Source organism: Ziziphus jujuba, chromosome 12 (assembly GCF_031755915.1).
Source record: "Ziziphus jujuba cultivar Dongzao chromosome 12, ASM3175591v1".
NCBI classification, from domain to species: Eukaryota; Viridiplantae; Streptophyta; class Magnoliopsida; order Rosales; family Rhamnaceae; genus Ziziphus; species Ziziphus jujuba.
The window spans coordinates 15484120-15502948 of record NC_083390.1 but is presented as its reverse complement, the minus strand read 5'-3'; the positions used below and the strand labels follow the sequence as shown (position 1 = coordinate 15502948).

General features: G+C 31.4%; 1 protein-coding gene and 1 long non-coding RNA gene across 13 annotated transcripts; both read right to left on the bottom strand.

Moving 5' to 3' along the window:
• Positions 1-62: 62 nt before the first annotated feature.
• Positions 63-12150, bottom strand: LOC107428858 (uncharacterized). Of its 7 annotated transcripts, none has more exons than XR_009635037.1 (8): positions 11721-12142; positions 11406-11528; positions 11140-11201; positions 4935-10148; positions 4503-4666; positions 3894-3938; positions 2811-3788; positions 63-2721 (listed from the first exon to the last, which is right to left on the bottom strand). It is a non-coding gene; the product is annotated as an uncharacterized LOC107428858 (long non-coding RNA). The 7 variants fall into 7 exon arrangements; XR_007237431.2 differs by lacking the exon at positions 63-2721 and having other exon boundaries at positions 3281-3788; positions 4935-4968; positions 5923-10148; positions 11721-12149; XR_009635038.1 differs by lacking the exon at positions 63-2721 and having other exon boundaries at positions 3281-3788; positions 4935-6072; positions 10055-10148; positions 11721-12125.
• Positions 12151-13652: 1502 nt separating this feature from the next.
• Positions 13653-18051, bottom strand: LOC107428864 (uncharacterized). Of its 6 annotated transcripts, none has more exons than XM_048463062.2 (3): positions 15539-18051; positions 14914-14991; positions 13653-14826 (listed from the first exon to the last, which is right to left on the bottom strand). In XM_048463062.2, exon 1 carries the CDS (start codon positions 17230-17232, stop codon positions 15622-15624), a length of 1611 nt encoding a protein of 536 aa, XP_048319019.1. In that variant the 5' UTR covers positions 17233-18051; the 3' UTR covers positions 13653-14826; positions 14914-14991; positions 15539-15621. The 6 variants fall into 6 exon arrangements, with proteins under 6 accessions (XP_048319019.1, XP_048319018.1, XP_048319016.1 ...); XM_048463061.2 differs by having other exon boundaries at positions 14930-14991; XM_048463059.2 differs by having other exon boundaries at positions 15450-18049.
• Positions 18052-18829: the final 778 nt, after the last annotated feature.

Sequence of the window (18829 nt, the reverse complement as noted above, 5' to 3'; positions counted from 1 at the left end):
ATGGTCCATCAGAGTTGTTTATCGATCACGCTATTGGTTAACGAAAAAAATACTAGACTAGTAAAATTGTATAAAATAATATCACATTGCATTCAAAATTTTAATAATTAAAATTCAGTATTCTCTAATATTATTGATTGCATTATGGTACAACTTGTCAGAAATATTTTATATTTTAGCGACATTGTCTGTCCTTTAGGAAGATATTTTTAAATGTCTAAATTTTAAAAATAAAATAAAAGCATTCTACAGCGTTTGGCTAAAAACATAAAAAGTACTCTAGAAAATCTATCTATTTGGTGATTAACACGGTGAATTATTAACTAAACTTTTAGTAACAATAATAATTAACACTGGACTTAATATATATCCTCCACCGTTGTATATTTGACCATTATTGCTTTTAATTTATTGACTAGGTCAAACCTATACGAACAATCAGATTTTATCAAAAATTTGTCAAAAATTAAACATAGTTTTCATACTCTTTAATTCATAATTTTCCCAAATTTAATGTTATATGTAATTCTATTAAAAAAAAAATTTGTCTACATATGTAATTTTGTGTATTTGTTAAATTACATTTTGGTCAACATACTAGAGAGAGAAAGAGCTGATGGAAAACGTAGTTTGAGGGTACAAAAACTGTAAATAGTATCATCGTCCTCCCTGCTACTTTCTTCTTTGGATTATATTTCTTATTTTAAAAAAAAAAAAATGTATGCAATTTTGAAACATATAGGACATGGTCAGTTGGTCATGCATAAATGAGAAGTACCTAAAAAATAAAATATAAAATATAAAATATAAAAAGGAAAAACTTTATGAACAATAAGAGGAAAAGAGAATATAAGAAAGCGTGTGGCTCTAATTGTAGTGAATCAGTCAGAGTTTTGAGATGGTCCACTCATGCTATATCTGAAGAGATGAAAAAAATGGTGGAGCCCAGGATCTAATGGGCTTAAGAAATTGGACCACTAAAGTGGGCCCATTAATAGATGCTTCTAATGGTACCAATCCAATTTAACAAATCGCTGTCCCATCTCTATTATAGTGACTGACTTGGACGCCCAGTGGATGTGACCTACTATGGGCCATAAATAAAATTTGGCTATCAATGTTAAATTAAAGTCTATCCGATCGTATGCCTTTCGTATGTATATCATTAATATTTATTTGAATTATACCTTCTTTGTTTTCAGATTTAAATATTCGTAGATGCAGCTTGGTAACATACATGATTGGTTTGTAATTTTTAATTTTTATTATTTTTTATCTAATTGTGTGTAATTTATTAACATCAAATGTTTTTCAGTATTAGTTAAAAGTAGTTAAGTATTATTAAATATCTCGATTAACTATAAATTAAACTAGAAGAAAAAAAATTACAAATACCAAATTTGACACAATTTTCAATTTTTTTTTAATTTTTTAATTTTTTATAATTTGTTTGGCTTAAACTTTATAATCATTTGAGATATTTAACAAATTAATTAGCAATAACTAACATTTGAGACAACTTAACTAACGAATAACAACAACAAATAGCATCTTAATAATTAACAAAATATTACAAGTCAAACTAAGATTGCTCTTCTTATGATTTTGAGAGAATAATAAATAGAATGTAAAATAGTTAAGGACTTGCCTTCAAAATATTTATTGAAACGCATATATACAAGATCGTGGGTGCATCAATATTCTTTGTATACTTATTTGATAAGCTTGCGATTATCTATATAGTAGTATTATTATAAGATTGATACAATAGATAGAAGACTATCCTTTAGGAAGGTTTGAGCATCTATCTTGAAATTTATCCGAAGACACATCAACAAAACCAATTACCATGTTATCATCCCCCCTCAAGCTAAACTGGGGTGGAGCCACTTTAGCTTGGTCTGAAGCTGTTGAAAAGTAGCAACAGGTAAAACTTTGGCTAGAATATCAATGACTTGATCTTTGGTAGAAACATGCTGTACTTCTAAAGACAACTTTGTCCTAAACAAGTGTACATCTACCTCAATGTGCTTAGTATGTTGATGGAAGATCAGGTTGGCAGCTAAAGATCATGCTCCCATGTTATCGCACCAAAGAACAGGAACTGTTGGAGAATATACCTTTAGTTCATGTAAAAGCTATTGTAACCATGAAATTTCTACAGCAACATGCACCAAAGATCTGTATTCGAACTGTGTGCTAGAACGAGCAACAACATTATGTTTTGTTGATGACCATGAGACTAAAGAGTCACCTATATATATATATATATAATAGCCTCCTATGGACTTGCGATCATCTATATTAGATGCCTAATCAGCATCTATGAACCTTGAAATTCTGAGTAGCTTTGAAGGTTGGATGAGAAGACCAATGCTTTATGCTTTGAAGATACCATAGAACGCGTTTACAAGCCGTCCAATGCACAGGTAGATGTTTTAATCCCAATTATTTGCCACGAAAGGAAATTGCAGAAAACTTTATCAGTAAGTTATCTATTGAATCCAAAGAAGAGAAATCATGTAGCAGAAAAGAAAAACTTGTAAGAGTTAAAGAAGAGATTATTTTAAAGCATGGAAAAGATGCAAACAAGCTCAAGAGCTCCCCATCGACTAATTCCCCCTAAATTGTTGAGACGTATTACCCATATAAGGTGAACTATGAAGAACAACTTCATCCTTTTATGAAGTCAATAGAAAACCATAATTTCTATGATGATACCTGACAAAGGATATGACTCATATGAGGTAAGAAGGACATTTACTTTAAAAGTGAAGCAACTTGCATAACCTAGATAGGACTTCTCTTACCCAGCCCGCAAAGAATCTACTTTATTTGGACAGCATTTTAATGACATAGCATAGAAAACTCTTTCCAGTTCCCTGACAATAAGATGAAAATAAATTTACATCCAGGCAAGAGAAAAGATAATTAACTTACTTTAATGATATTTGTAATAATACCATAGAATCACACCTTTTCAAATCTAAACCTTTGAAAAATTTTAAAAGAACAGTGAATGCACATATCATATAAGTCTGTCTAGATCAGGAGATCAACCAATTCTGATGGGCACTTTGTGAATCCCAAAAACATATTGGAAAATAAAAATCAAATATATTAGATGATAAAACTGATTGCTCCAAAGTCATTTTAACATAGGGGAGAGAGTTTCAGCAGTAAATCTCCATTTGACATATGCCAGTGACGGCAAATATTCAGCCAAACTCAGCACAGACTCATTCTCAATTTGCTCAATATCAATATACAAATGCAAAACTTTAGTGGCTGAAAATCAGTTCATGATGCTGCAATGAAGATGCAATATATTGCCTCAAAAACAGAGTTAATATGCAAATGCAAAAATCAGATTAGGAATTTATCCATGATGGGTGCAAGATAATCATATGGGCAATCATGCAAACAGTGAAACATGTAGACATAACGAAAACAAGAGAATCTTGGTTGCTGTATTAATTACATTCTTCTTCCACCGCTCCTCTATCAATTTTAAATGGATAATGCTCATCCTGAACAGAATGTCTCTCAAGCAGGGAGTCAATCCAGGCCTATGCAGGATGAACAAGATGGAAAGCATTGATAGCAGCAGAGAGCCCTTGCAGATCTAGCAAACTATGCTAGCAGTCTCTCACAGCTGCTTCTGTTCTCAAACGGTCATAATATTGGTATATGTAACTTGACGCTCTTTGCTAGTTGTGTCGATGCATTTCAAATGCATAAAGCAATTTACACATGCTTGGCTTCATTAAAATATCCGAATGCTCCACCTGCATAAATTACCTGGCCATTAGTTTTCATTAACTATATTGAGAATTCAGTGGCATATACTCTTTGCGACTAAGATACAACTTCCAGACAAGCTCTTGCTCTACCTTGTCAGTTAAACCGATGAAAAGCAGCTGACCACCTCAAAGAATCTAAAATAAAAATTGAATCACAATTAGCATAAGCAACATTATAAAAATACTAGCCTCAATACGATGCATCCACCACACTCACGAAATTCATTACAACCCATACAGAGCAACAAACAAAATATAACAATACATGTAGCAAGCATATCCCTGTGCCATAACTTGGAGAACTGGTAACCTCAGCTTCAGCATTGCATGCTCCAGAAAGTTCAACTTGCTTTTAGGGTTTTGCAACCGAGGCAGAAAATACCAAGTTAAATTACAGTTTTGTTTCTAACTTCATCAATGTTATTTCTCAAAACCAAATAAAATTCTCTTTTCTAGCCAAGGAAGATGAAAGTTTAAAAAGAATAAGTAAAAATGAAGGAGGGAGGGAGCAAGGAAAATAAGAACTTGATAGAAAATCTTCATGGCACTGCATTCATAAAGAACTATTATGAAACGCCTAAAGCAAACACTGTACAGTCTGCAATGTGACATATAATGAGTGTTTCCATGGAATTACCGATTACCATAAAGAAAACTAACTGACAGTAGCAATTTAAAAGGAAACAAAAATCAACCTACCGATCTACAAAAGTGATAGTTGGGAACTGAAATCTTCAATTATTGCTGATTCAGATGCTGTGGTGGCAAGGAAATGAACAAAAAGTGACTCAGAGATGATTTCATGAATCACCGGAACCAACTCAAAGTTGTATTTTGAATAAATTATCAGGTGATATGTTGATCTGCATGCAAAAATGAAGGACATTTAATACAAAAAAGTCCAATTTAAGAGCACTGAGCTAAACTTCAGAAAGAATATGAGGACCCTAATAATAAGCATAACTCGTAATATTATCTTTCAAATCAGAAACAAGGTGTAAACATGTATACAGACAACTAATGGGCACACTATATTATTAAGAAATATGAAAACCAAAAGACCTTGTAAAACATTTTTTATGCATCTAGAGTTAAGAAAAAAAAGCATAAAATGAAATAGATACAAATTACCTTTAAATGGCTTGAGATGCAAGATCAAACTCACCTGTATTAAAAATCTCAAAAGTAGTTAAGAAGCTGTTTAGATGGCACAGTAATAATATCAGAAGAAAAGGAACAAGTTTTTAGGCACAACTGATCAATCAGTTCAATATCTATTATAAGTTCAATAAGCAGTGGCTTTAATCTGTGGGGTGAATGAATGGCATTAATTTTGAGAGCAATGATTTTAACAATTATCTGTTATGATGCATAACTTACATATTTCATATTATGATGCATAACAGTTTTAAATTTAATTTTCTTTTCTTTCGTTATGTTCTTGATCTTTTGAGGATTTCTCAGTCCTCTGGCATTTACAATATTATTAATAAAGCTTCAACCAAAAAAAAAAAAAAAAAAAAAAAAAAAGAATGAAACACAAACACAGTGAAGAAAAAAATATATAACACACCATAAAGCATTAAAAGTAAGCAATCCTCGCTACCAACATCATCCACCTACAATCTAAATTGATAAATGATACTCTTGATGGCCAAAAAGAAAAATAAAGGACAAAAGGAAGAACAACAACAACAAACAAACAAACAAAAAAAAGTGGAAAGGAAATAAGCCTATATGGTAAACCAGTCGAAACAAATCAATTTGAGGCAAGAACGAAATAGCTTTGAAATGACATCCATGACAAAACATGATATATCATGCAAAATAGATCACCAAATCACAACCAGTAATACAAAAAAAGTGGTCATGTTTTGGGGAGGAAAAAAAAAAAAAAAAAAAGGAGTCATCAAGCTGTTCTTCCACGGAGAAGGGAAAGCATGAATTATTAGGTATAACCAATAAAATAATACCGCACACGCAATGAAAAACATGGAAAAAGAATTGAATATCTTCCAATAGGTTACTTTATTCACTGAAAACTTTTGTTCTTAACCACAAAAAAACTGAAGGAATCTGTCAAAGAAAAATATAATTTATTAAAAACAAAAAATCCTACCTGCCCACTGTTGTTCGCAAGCTAGCTTAGGAAAAGAAGAATGTCTAATGCAGACTTAAACATCATTTTTGCATCTTGAGAAGTAGCCTGGACTAGGATGGAGGTATTGATATCTAACAGTAGTTTAGCATCCAAATTTTGTACAATTTTCTGAGGAACAAGAAATTTTAGATAACTCTCAATAACGCTCAAAACTTTGCTCCATATCATAGCTTTTCTCACAAGGCATGAAGAGATACAAGCATATCAACAGAAAATTTCCTCAAACTTTTATGATCCATCAGTTTTTTTCTCCAAAGCTACATGAGTTCCAAACCTGATAATTCGAGTGTCACTACTGATATTCAGGAACTCAAACCAACCTTCATAGCTCTTTCGCAAGGTCCATTGAACACAAAAAAAGTATACGTCTATGTGAGGATTAGAGGATTTGCCAAACCAAAACTTATATCTTTCTATAAATGACTCTAGGAAGAGTATAGATGTATAGCAAAGAGGCTAACAAATAGGAAGCAGAACCAGCCTAAAATGCACCCCAAATAATTAGGAACTTTAATAAACTCTTCTAAAACTCAAAAATGCAGGGTCGTTTTATTTAACTAAAAGGATGAAAAGAAATACTTGGAATTTTTTTTTTTTTTTTTTCCCCTAAATGACTTTATAATTTTGGAATAGTCCAACACATAACCCATACCGTTGCAAAAACAATTCCTTGCCTATAATGGCAGGTAGGAGAAGTTGGTAAAGGTCCACAACCTGGAATAAACTATTAATAACTCAGCAGTCAATGGTAAAAAGGAATTTTACAGAAAGAAACTAAGCAACTCTCTTTATCCTTTTCTTCTTCTTCTTCCTCTTTTTTTTATTTTTATTTTTATTTTTTTAACCCTGATATGGATAAAAAATTACATCAAGAAAGAAGTTCAACTAAAAGACAAAAAAGACAATCTACAAATCAAGTTGACCAAAAAGTGAAAAGTAGCTTCGACAAACTATAACCTCATTCGGTCAAACATACAAAAATAATTAGTATAAATTGAATACATTGGTCTCCTTTATCTACATAAACATAAACATATATATTTGTGTTGTTAGTTGGTATTGGTAAAAGTCAATGGAAAATAATGGATATGGAGTTCCAAGGTTAATTTGAATATGAATTTGACCCATATTTCACCAGCATATAAATGATATAACTGTAGATATGAGCAAATTGCATCTGTTAATCAACTTCTGCGTTTTTATCATTTTACTTGTTTATATCTACAATAAGTTATCTCCCAAACATTCTGGAAGATGTCAGCCAGTATATTAGCCTTTTACATATATGATGTTGTCCAGTAAATCATAAATTGATCCTATAGAGTGTTCATGTTCTTTGAACCTTATATTTTAGATCTAAATAAGACAAAGTAGTGTCTAAATAATATGATTATCACTTCCCTCTAAAAATGCACACAATGCACAGCAGAGCCACTCTCCAAATATTACAATCCCAATTATAGACCCTTCATCTCCATGAACCAGCCATCTCCTGAACTTTTCAAGACTTTGAAATAGCTAATCAGCAACAAACTCTTCTTGCAATGCATAACAGCAAATGTCTTAAGAGAAGAGTGTCAACAATCAAGGTGACAAAAGTAATGTCTAAAAGTAACATTTTTAGAGAAAGAATATTCCAATATTAGTTAGGTTAAGTACAAATATTCATGTTTCCTGGTATGCACATCAAGACAGAGAGCTGGTGAGAACAAGAGCGAGATGCACTGGGAATCTGTTGACCATGTAATATTTCCTTTTATTGATAAAGTAAAGTTTTATATATTTTTTTTAAAAAAAAAAAAAAAAAAAGTTGTATCTAAGCATGCACATTTCATAATTTTAAAGAAAAAAGAAAAAGAAAAGCATACATGCCAACAAATTATAACCTATTAAACACTTAGAAGACACAAATCATTGCAGTCGTCACAATAAATGAACAACATAATATCGTCATACAGCCAATAATCTCTCCTCATCATTTTACTCTTGAGTAAATTTATATTCAAAAAGAAAAATAAGTGCACCATAGTATGTGAGGATGAAAAAAATGCATATGAGGGAGAGGTTCAATTTGTCACCATGGTTAGATCATGGACCATCAAAAAAAGTTACAGGCATGAAGAAACTTACATATTGACTTCTGTACTATACAAAACTGAACTCATGGAAAAGCAATTAGAGAATAACCCAATTATTTATCTCACCCTAATGAGGATACAACGATCCAACAGTAAAGCAATCTTGTCCTCCATACTATACTTAATGCAACACAAATAAATTATCTCCGAGCTAATTTCTACATAATTTGAAAAAGAAATTAATCAATCTTGCCGCAAAGAGTAACAGCATGACTTATGCTGGTGTCACTAATTAGTTATTACACATACAAGAAACATCAGCTCATGTTTTGATAATTTAAAATATACCCTACCACATATTTTCTTCCTTTCATTGAAAAGACCACCTAACAAGTAGCATGGACGATAGAAAATAAAATTAAAAAGAACCCCTCCCACCCAACAGCCACACTCAATACACAAATGCACATATAAGCAAATAAAGTATCAAAAGAACAAAAATAAATAAAAATAGAATTAAGGGACACATAAAACTCAATTAAAGCATAAAAATGTAGATTTCTCCAGAGAACGAAATCCTATGATGGAATTCAAGACCTCTTCCCACCATATCTAACCATGAACAAACTATCATTTTATTAGTCATTTCAACGCAATTTTTCATTCACATTGTTCTCCCTCAAGAACTTATAAAACTAGTGCAGTCTCAAATTTAGTATCTGACTTTGCACTTCACATTTACAGGGTTCAACAACCATTCAATATTTCACAAATCGAGACCAAGGGCAAAGGCCCTAAACTAAGGCAGAAAGTGAAACATCTTAAGAGAAGGTGGAAGCGAACCACTTTTGGGGTTATGGTACATATGTTAAAGCGCATTCTTTTCTTGTTTACATTCTTATTTACCTTGTTTGATTTTGTTTGCTCCTGCTTGCTAATAATTTTAAACAAGATTTATTTTCAATGCTATAACAGTGAAAACTTCATGTCAACTCCAAAATTATTACTATTGGACCATTCCAAATATAAAGTTGACAGACTAAAAAACAGAAAAACATTATGAAAATGTCTAAACTAAGATTCACCCTGCTTACTGTTAACTTTACAGAAAAACATGACAAAAATGTCTAAACCAAGATTCACTGTGCTTACTGTTAACTTTCAAAGGCAGTTAACTATAAATTCTTATAATTCTATATACCTCACTACATATTCATTTTAAAAAATCACCATTTCTAACACGTACCAACTAAAATTAAATTTAATGATAACTGTTCAGAATAGTGTAAGGGTATGTAGATAAAAGACTATCACATATGAAAATATAAGAGAATAAACAATAAGGTAAACATGTTTTTCAACAAAACTTTCCTTTCAAAAAAAATTTAACACCAATTTAGGAAGTGCATACAACAGTATGTCTACACAAAACTACCAAAGGAATTATACTTGAAACGTATGCAGCTTCTCCCAACCATAACCTTACTCATGCAGCTCCTAAAAGTACAAAATATAAGAAACCATTGGACAAACATGTGAGGGCACTTATGCATTAAGCAGAGAAAAGAGCTGGCTTTTAATCACCTTCCTTCATGCCTACTGTAGCCTATCTAAGCACTAGCTATAGGGCTTTCTAGCTTGGGACGTATCTTGTTGGCATCAGAATCAATGCATTTCAATTCCATTCAAACTTTCTATCTAGTCTTCAAGTGTTTTAGAATTCTAGTAATAAGGCAGATATATACATATATTTATATACACATTGAATCACTTAGGATGCTAACACTTTTTGTTACAGAGGATCTGTTGGCATATCTCTTTTCTATTTTTCCATATGTTTGTGCTTAGAGCTACTGATAATAGATACAAGGCAATAGAAATAAAAATACATATAGGACTACATAAAAAGAAAAATAGAGAGAAAATTGGGGTTAAATGTGAGAATTGCCTGCAAATGTTGGAACATTTATGATAAGACTAAAGACTTTGCTATAACATGAAAGATTCCATACTCGTAGGATCCCATCAGAATGATGCAGAAATAGAAGTTTTTTTCTCATGAATCTCATATATCACCACGTCCTGCACAGCCCCTACATCCTACCCCTGCATTACATGTTTTACAAACATTTAAAGCAAATTAGCAAGAATTTTACAATTGTAAAAGTTGAAAGGAGTAGAATATTAAGGATGCAATAAAAACAACCAAATTGTGAAGTATAACTTTACCACAAAATGAAGAATTTTGAGAACTCGCAATTTTAGATTTCAAAAAGTGTAAAATGATAACTTGACATCACATATGTCATGCTATTGTTTCAAGGCATCAAGAGGTTTTTCCATTTAAAATAGATATGCCCCTTCACTAAAACAACCAAGAAGGCAGGCAAACTGGCCACATCAACCAAAAAGCTAGCTGTAGCAGGAAGCTTACCACCAAATGGCATAATAAACCTAAATCAGTCTAACCCAAGGAACCATGAACACCAAAAACCAAGTAATCAACCAGTCAGACCAACTAAACCTTTGTCATGCTAAAAGGAATAATTGTCCAGGTTATATAACTAGCAAAAAGTCAATTAAGATAACTCGTCCCATTCTTAAATCTAGTTACATAAACATTTTATCATCTTGAAACTGAAGGGAAAGAGCTATAAAATAAACTAAAGTTTATGTATATACATACAAGCACATAACGATTACACAAGTAGCTAATATCATGTATATATGTTTTATATATATATATATATATATATAATCCTTCTGGTTTTATAATGATAACACGTAAAAAAATTCATAACAATCACAGATAATATGTTTTGAAGCCATCGAAAAAATACATATATATTTATATATATATAAGCACAACACTAGTTATGTAAGTTAACCATGGAAACTCAATGAAGGCTTTGAATGAAAACACCAAGAAAGATAATGTTTCTCACAATTTTATGACAACATTAAATTTGAAGTTTAAACTAGTTCATCCAACCCCAAGATTACTGCAAATACTCATCATCAACAATGACAATGCAAAAAAACACTACAAACTGACTATTTCCTGAATATTCTAATAGTAATCTACAATGTGTAGTACCTTGACATGAAACTCCACAAGCTACTGATTCCTGAATCATCAAGCAGCTCATGCACAAAAATCTAAGAAAGGACAAAGACAATAACATTAAAGAGAATGAAGCTAAGTAACAACTATGAAAATCAAGCATACAACTTGAACAATGACAATAGTAAGCTGAAATCCTACATTCCTTGAGCTGAAAGCAAGCACAAATAAAAAAAAAATAATCCAATGATTACAGAACCCTCAATAAAAAACAGCAAGCAAGATAGAATTCATAATACCAGGAGCAGTAGGCTCAAGCATTCGGGTCCCAACCATTAAACATCCCGACCCACGGCCGTAACTGCCGCACTAGTAATGGGTCCATAAGCACCCATATCAAACGCTATAATAAGCAAGTCAATCTGGAGGGGAAAAAAAACAAAAATTTAAATTAAATTAAAAATAAAAAATAAAAAATAAAAGGGGAAGAAGATGAGTAAGAAAAGAAATGTTTCTGATCTTCAAAAGGTAAGCCACCCCTGACTCAGTCAATGCATTCAAAAAAAAAAAAAAAAAAAAAAAAAAAAAAAAAAGCAAAGTAATGGTGGAAAAACCTCATTTTCTGAGAAAAGTGATTCGCAGTCCAATTCTCGGAAAATTCTTCAGAAAAAGCAGCACAGAACTCAAATGTAATTTGTAGGGCATTGGGTTCAGACTTATGTATTCTCCTCAAAAAAATTTCAATTCGCAGTCCATTTTTTATTTTGTCTTCGTTTTTGTTAGTCAGACAATTTTCAAAAACCACCCCCACGTCTTAAAACCCCCACCATTGCTGTGCAACTGCCGAGTAAAACAAGCAGAAAAATAAATTCAAAATTTTAATAATAATAATAATAAGAAAAATAAAAATGTAATTTGGATGTATTTGGCTTTCATGTGGGTGTATATGGAGCTACTCAACGTTAAATTAGCAAGCTAATTTTGGCCCCAAAAAAATGGAGCAAACTTCGGTCAAACTTGAATAAAATTTGTTTTCCACGAAAAAAAAAAAAACAAACAAACTAAACAAAATCAGAACGGATTTTGACTTCTTTATTATAATTTTTTTTGCTTTTTCCTAATTTCCCTTTTTTTATTTATCGATGAAACATTGGGAATTACATTAAAAAAAAAAAAAAAAAAAAAAAAACAGCCAGGGGTTTTCTTGTACAAATTTCACCGGGACCCTTTCAACTTTACCACAATTATATTTAAACCTACACTTACTTTTGAAAAATTATTTTATTATTAACCTCATTTTAGTAATGTTGACAACTTAGTTTTAAACTTTTAATAGTTAAAGATTAAAGAAAAATTAAAAATTATATTTTATAATTAAATAATATTATAAAATATATTTATGATTTTTAATTATTAAAATTAATTGATAAAAACTTATAGATAAGAAATTCACAATAATTTTTCAAAAAAAATATAGGTCTGAGGGAAAATTTGTATATATATATATATTTTTTTTTTTTACCAAAGAAAATCGTTTCTTATATATGGATCTTTGATGTATATATGAATTATAATTTAAGTTTTTATGTTTCGAAAATTACAATTAGTATATATTTAGTAGTATAGATGATATTATAAAAGATGTAAATGAAATAATAAGGAAATTAAGGGGAAGTCGATGAAATTAACCTTTAAAAATTAAATTGAAATAATATTTGAAAAGTAAATGTAAAATGTTAGAAGGTAGCTTACGAAATTAGAACACTGAAATTGTATACAATAATTTTCATATTGCATCTACCACTTTTAATGGCTTAATTTGATTGGATAAACTTAGAATGGTCTAATCCAACTCAAACACCTCAAACCCACCATACATCTTTTTGTGGAACAAATTATGTGACAATAATCATTGTGCTTTCATATCATTTCCTATATTTATCATCAAGTAAATATTTTCCAATTTCTCTTCATCATATCACACACACACACACACACACACACACATATATATACACACGTGTTTGTGTGTGTGTGTTTTTCTTCTTCTTTTTTTTTTTTTTTTTTTTTCCCAATCTTCTTATCTATAATAAAAAAAATGTTTTATTTTATTAGCTTGCATAGTCACTTGTCTATATATTTAAATAATGTTAATTTGTCAATTATTCCTATAATGTTACATAAGTTGGTATCTAAAATAGATATAGGTAGTAGCAGTTAAATAAAACAAGAGGTTATTATTATAATTGAATAATATTTAATGCACAATACAACGATTGTCTCTTTTGAGCTGTGAGACAATTGTATAAATTAAGCATTGCAATTTACCATCTCATCCACATTTTGTAAGATAAAAGAATGACAGTGAATTCCACCATAAAATAATAATAATAATTATTATTATTATTATTATAAAAATTATAATAATAAAAATAAAATAAGAAGGCTTTGATCTTCTTGTTAAAGCACTTATTCTTGAATATTTCAATGTAACTGTCTCTCAGTTCAAAAAATGCAATAACTCTGCAATTGCTTTACAAGATGAATAGAAGTAGTAAAGTGTAAACCCTTTTACTGATTGAAGTTTATATGCAACATTTCTTACATATACAAACAATATTAACTGTGTATTTACATTGATTTTAAAACGCTTAAAATTAATTTCTGAAAAGATAAAACACTTCTGATGGTGTTGGATAAAAAATATATATATAAATACATTTTTGGTTTTAGATCGTTTATTAAGTGATTTTGAAATAAAATACTAATTAATTGATTTTTTAGAAATCATTTCCTAGAGAAAAAAGTTATTACGACAGAATTATTGGCTATACTCCAGTAAATTTTAAAGAAAAAACAAGCAAAAACACTGTTTCAGAAAGATAAATATTAAAAAGAACAAAGTTTTGAACCAAATCTAAAGCAGCTCAACAAATGCAAATATATCTCTATCATGCAGATTGAGTCCAGCCCATTTGAGTTTTCATAATTCCCAAATTCCACAAAAGCTTTTGATACTTTCCTTTGAGTGGTTCTTGATTCCACTTTGATGCAGTCTGACTCTTGCCCTTCCTTTGGGCTATGAAGTGGTCGTATATTTAACACTCCCAACTCTCTGAGATAATTGAATGAAGTGGAATTTGAAAACAATAAATAGAAGGGTATGTTCTGCAGAATAAAGCTATACAAGTAAAAAAAAAAAATTAAAAAAAAAAAAATCCTCCAATCCTTTCAAACTATAGAGGAAAATATATACATATATATCTATATATATATATATATATATATATATAATAAAAAGAAAGACTTTAAAATAAAAAATTTGCAATGACTTGGTATGGATTTTTATGCTTAAGGGTTGGCTGTCTGTGCTAACCACTTTGAAACAACATTTCTTCTTGGGAAATAAAAAGTGCATATGACCTCGATTCTTTCATGATTCCACAAATTAATCATCCATTTCTCAAAGCCTTTAAACTTAAGATTTCACCCAACTAACTCTTTGTTTTGCTCCCATTTGTAAATGATTAAACAGGAGAGTCTCAATTGGTAATGCTTTTCTACTTTGCAGAGAAAATTAAGGCAAGCAAGACCAAGAACAATGCATTACAGGAACTGTGTTCATACTGTTTTAAAGTGAAGGATAAAAAAACTTTTTTTTATTACGGAAGTGGAGGAAGCTGTTGTTGACTTGCAGGAAGTGGATTTCCTAAAAGTTACCTGTCCAAAGTAGGTTCAAGAAAGAATGATTAAAACACTGTTCTGCAAATAATCACATAAAAATTGTATATATAAATGTGGACATACAGTGTTTGGTTAGGACCTTAAGAAACTTTAAAAGGAAATTTCTCTCCCAACATTTGAAGGGGCACTTTTTAGAATTTCCTGTAAAGAAAGTGGTCCTTGATTCTTTTAGAAAGAGCACTAAAACACTTAAAAATGTTTCAAAATTATCATAATTTTGAATAGTTACACAAAAAAAGAAAAAAAAAAAAAGCAAAAAGAAAAAAAGGTCCAGAATAACAAAAAAGTTTGATTATACAACTCTAATGAGAAGCAATTGGTCTCTCTTTTTTTTTTTTTTTAATTCTTTATTTTTGCAAAAACCAGTTCCTGGGATACAATGATTTTAAGAAAGTACCATAAAATATGTAAATCCCAAGAAGAAATGGAGGATATATTGCTAAAGCTCCTATTAATAAGGAAAGAAATAGACAAAATGAACAAAAGTTTTGAAACAACTAAATTAGTCCATAAATGAACAAACTTAATAAAGGAAAATTTCCAACTGCAGGAAAAAAATATTTCTTGCAGTCTATGAACAAGAAAATTGGAACAATTACCTCCATAAGAGGTCCATGAATTTGGTGCCTAAGGAAAGTAGAGGGGGGGAAATTCAACCCAACTTGTCTATACATCGTGAATGAATTACCTTCATCATGAAACAATGGCAAAAGTACTGATCGGTAAAAATAAGACCCATCATGAACTCAGTGTTTCTGGCTTCTTCCAAACCTACCATGCCATAAATCCGACATGCCCATTTGCAGCTTCCTCCATTGGAGCTGGAAGATTAAGATCAAAAAGACCACTAATCTGAGTGTCAGGTGTTTCTTGTCTAACCACCATAGTTTTGTCTTCAAAACCTCCAACAAAATGGGACCTCTTGTGACCACCTAAAGCTTGGCCTGATCGGAAAACCCGCAAGCATATTGGACATTCATGTTCCTTTCCCTTTTTTGTTGCCGGTTTTCTTTCGACATTGCCGTAGAAATGCTGCTTAACTGTGTTTTTCCCACTTGAATTCTCAATGAGCTTTACCACAGGTGTTGTTTGAACAGGATAGTCATCAGTCTCTATACTGTTTTCACCACTCTCATACACTGATTCACAGCAGCCATTGGTCTTTGTATGACTAGCTCTGTGTCCTCCAAGAGCTCGATGGGAATGGAAGATCTTGTTACAGGTCATGCACTCATATTTGTTCCTCTTCTGAGAATTTCCGCTGAATTCAACATTCGAAGAAGAATAATTTGTTTCTTTCTTACAGGAGGATCCAATTTGTGGTCTGTAAAATCCATTCTTGGCTCTCTTTCTGAGCTCATATTTGGAATAACCTCTACCTTCTAGATTGTTAGCAGCTTCTTCTTCTTCTTCATTCACCAAATTCTTCCCCAATTCAGATTTCACACACTGAAATTTGTCAAATCCGGATCCAGATTCCGCTTCAATCTTCTTAAATTTGACATTTCTCAGAGACCCATCAACAGACACATCGGATTCAATCTTTTTGGGCCCATTTCTGAAATACCCAGAATCGGAATTCTCAGAGACACTAATCTCGGCAGATTTCACAATCCCATCTCTAGCTTTCTTGACCATTTCAATGGAGGACGATTTAGCTTCCAAAACCACTGAATTGTTATCCGAAGATTCAGCAACTGAATTCAAACCTCCTTTATTATAATAACCATTACCAGAATCCCTAGACAACATCATCAAGCTTATAGCAACTTCCTGTTGTTCTTGCTCAATTCCCGAGACAGATGAAGAACCACCATTCCCCAAAGAAGAGTAAACATCAAGGGTCATGTACTTGATTCTTTTTGAGATCTTTGTCTTTCTTGGAGATGATGTTTCAGTATCAGAATGACTATCCATTACTAGTTTCTGCTTCTCACTAGTCTCTGATTGTTCTTCATCTTCTTCTTCTTCGTCTTCTTCTTCAAGCTTGTTATTGTTGTTGTTTATTAGCAGCTTCTCCTTGTCCGAATGACAAGCCATGTGACCACAAAGAGCTTTCAATGATTGAAACCCTTTACCACATTCTTTACAAACTTTTTCTTGCCGTAAAGTAGAGCTCGAATCCACAAACCTCCAAGTCTTTTTGGGGTTCTCTCTGAGACCATAACCAGATTGCCCTCCAGCTTCTGACCCTGAATCTTTCTGGGTTTTTTTCACACCATTGAAAGGTGAAAATTTCAGAGCTTTTTCTTCTTCATCTTCTTTCCTAGTTGAATGATTCTCATTCATATGGGTTCTGATATGACCACCCAAAGACTTCCCACATGGAAACTTTCTATTGCAAAATTTGCACACGAATTTCTTTTTCTGATTTTCTTCCATGGTTCTTTTTGATTTTGATTACCCAGTAAAAAAAAGAGAAAGACAAAACCAATAAAACAAACCAAAAAAAGATGAAAATCAGCCAACTATGGCTTACCTGAAAGCTGAAGCTAGAATGCTGCATTCCATGATCTAGTTTTCCACAGCAAAAAAAGAAAAAAAAGGACCCAAAAATGGTGGAAAGAAACAGAGGAATTTTCGACAGAACAATCTTAGATCGAGATAAACAGATCACGAAGTTTCCTGCTTTATTGCCAGATGATGATGAACACACAGAGATGGAAAATCAAAGTGTTTGAGATGTGACAGTTTTTGTGAAGTACGAGATCCGACCCATTAAAAAGGGTTCCCTTTAAAATCCATTTCCATATATACTCTTCAGCTCTGTTTTCAAAATTTAATAAATTTTTGTTTGTAAAAAATAAAAAATAAAATAAAATCTAGTAGGAATGGGTCGCTAATGATGGCGATGAAGAGGCCTGTAAGGAAGAATCAAAGCAAAAGCAAGACTCTTTCTTTCTTTCTCTCTCTTGTTTTGTGTTGTAGTTGGAGGAGAATTCCATGCATGGAAGCCAAACAAAAAAAGAAAAAAAATCAATATAAAAAAAGAAGAAAGAAAAGATAGGAAGCACGTGTAGAGGAAGAGGACCTTTGGCTGTTGGATATGGACGGTCAGGATTGGTGGGTATGGTTTGGAGAATCCCAAGGTGTAAGGAAGTAAATAGATATGGAATACTGAATCTGAAACATCCAAACTATGCCTTAACTTTGTCTTGTTTGTAAAAAACTCACAACCCAAAGTGTAACTCAGAATCTCTTCCCACCCGGTATCATTTTCCCCTTCTTTTCCTCTTATTTCTTTTGTATTTTACATTTTGATTTTCACAAGGACATTGTATAACATTTTGACCTCTTCTTCTTCTTCTTCTTCTTCTTCTTCTTCATTTTATTAGCAAAGGTTCGAGCACTGTTTTTATGTGGGTAGGAGGTTTAATTATATTTATGGAACTACAAAATAGAGTAATAAACATATGCAGATTGCCTGATTAATACAGATGAATCTACCATTTGAAATTGTAAGTGTACACCTACATCTGCCTTTCCCCATTTTTCTTTGTTTTTTTCAAAAGTATATTTCATACATCATATTAGATAAATAACATATTCATGTAATACGATTCATTTTCAAGATAGTTTTGTAGGTGTGAAATGGTAGAAACTTAATAAATGATGTAGTTTCAGTTTTTAAAACATTAAAATACAGCATATTTTTAGCTGTTTGGACCTTTTTTTTTTTTTTTACATGTTAAAGGCGAAATTAGATTAGGATTATTATTATTATTATTTTTTTTTTTTTAGAAGAGATTGGGAATAGTTTGAGTAAAAAAGAATTAATATATTTAAAGTTAAATAATAAATTTCATGGGCCATTAGTACATTAGCTACTTGTTTATTTTTGTGTTTCAATACTTGTATTGATATGCTTGTCAAACATGCATAATTTTTATGCATTTTATTGTTTTCTTCCTCGGCGTCTAGTAAAATGCATCTTTTATTGTGGTTCATCTTTTTATTCCAAATATAGAATTTATATTTT

Bases quoted from the DNA above. Each gene is read 5' to 3' on its own strand.
- LOC107428864 (XM_048463062.2), bottom strand. From the start codon at position 17,232: ATGGAAGAAAATCAGAAAAAGAAATTCGTGTGCAAATTTTGCAATAGA.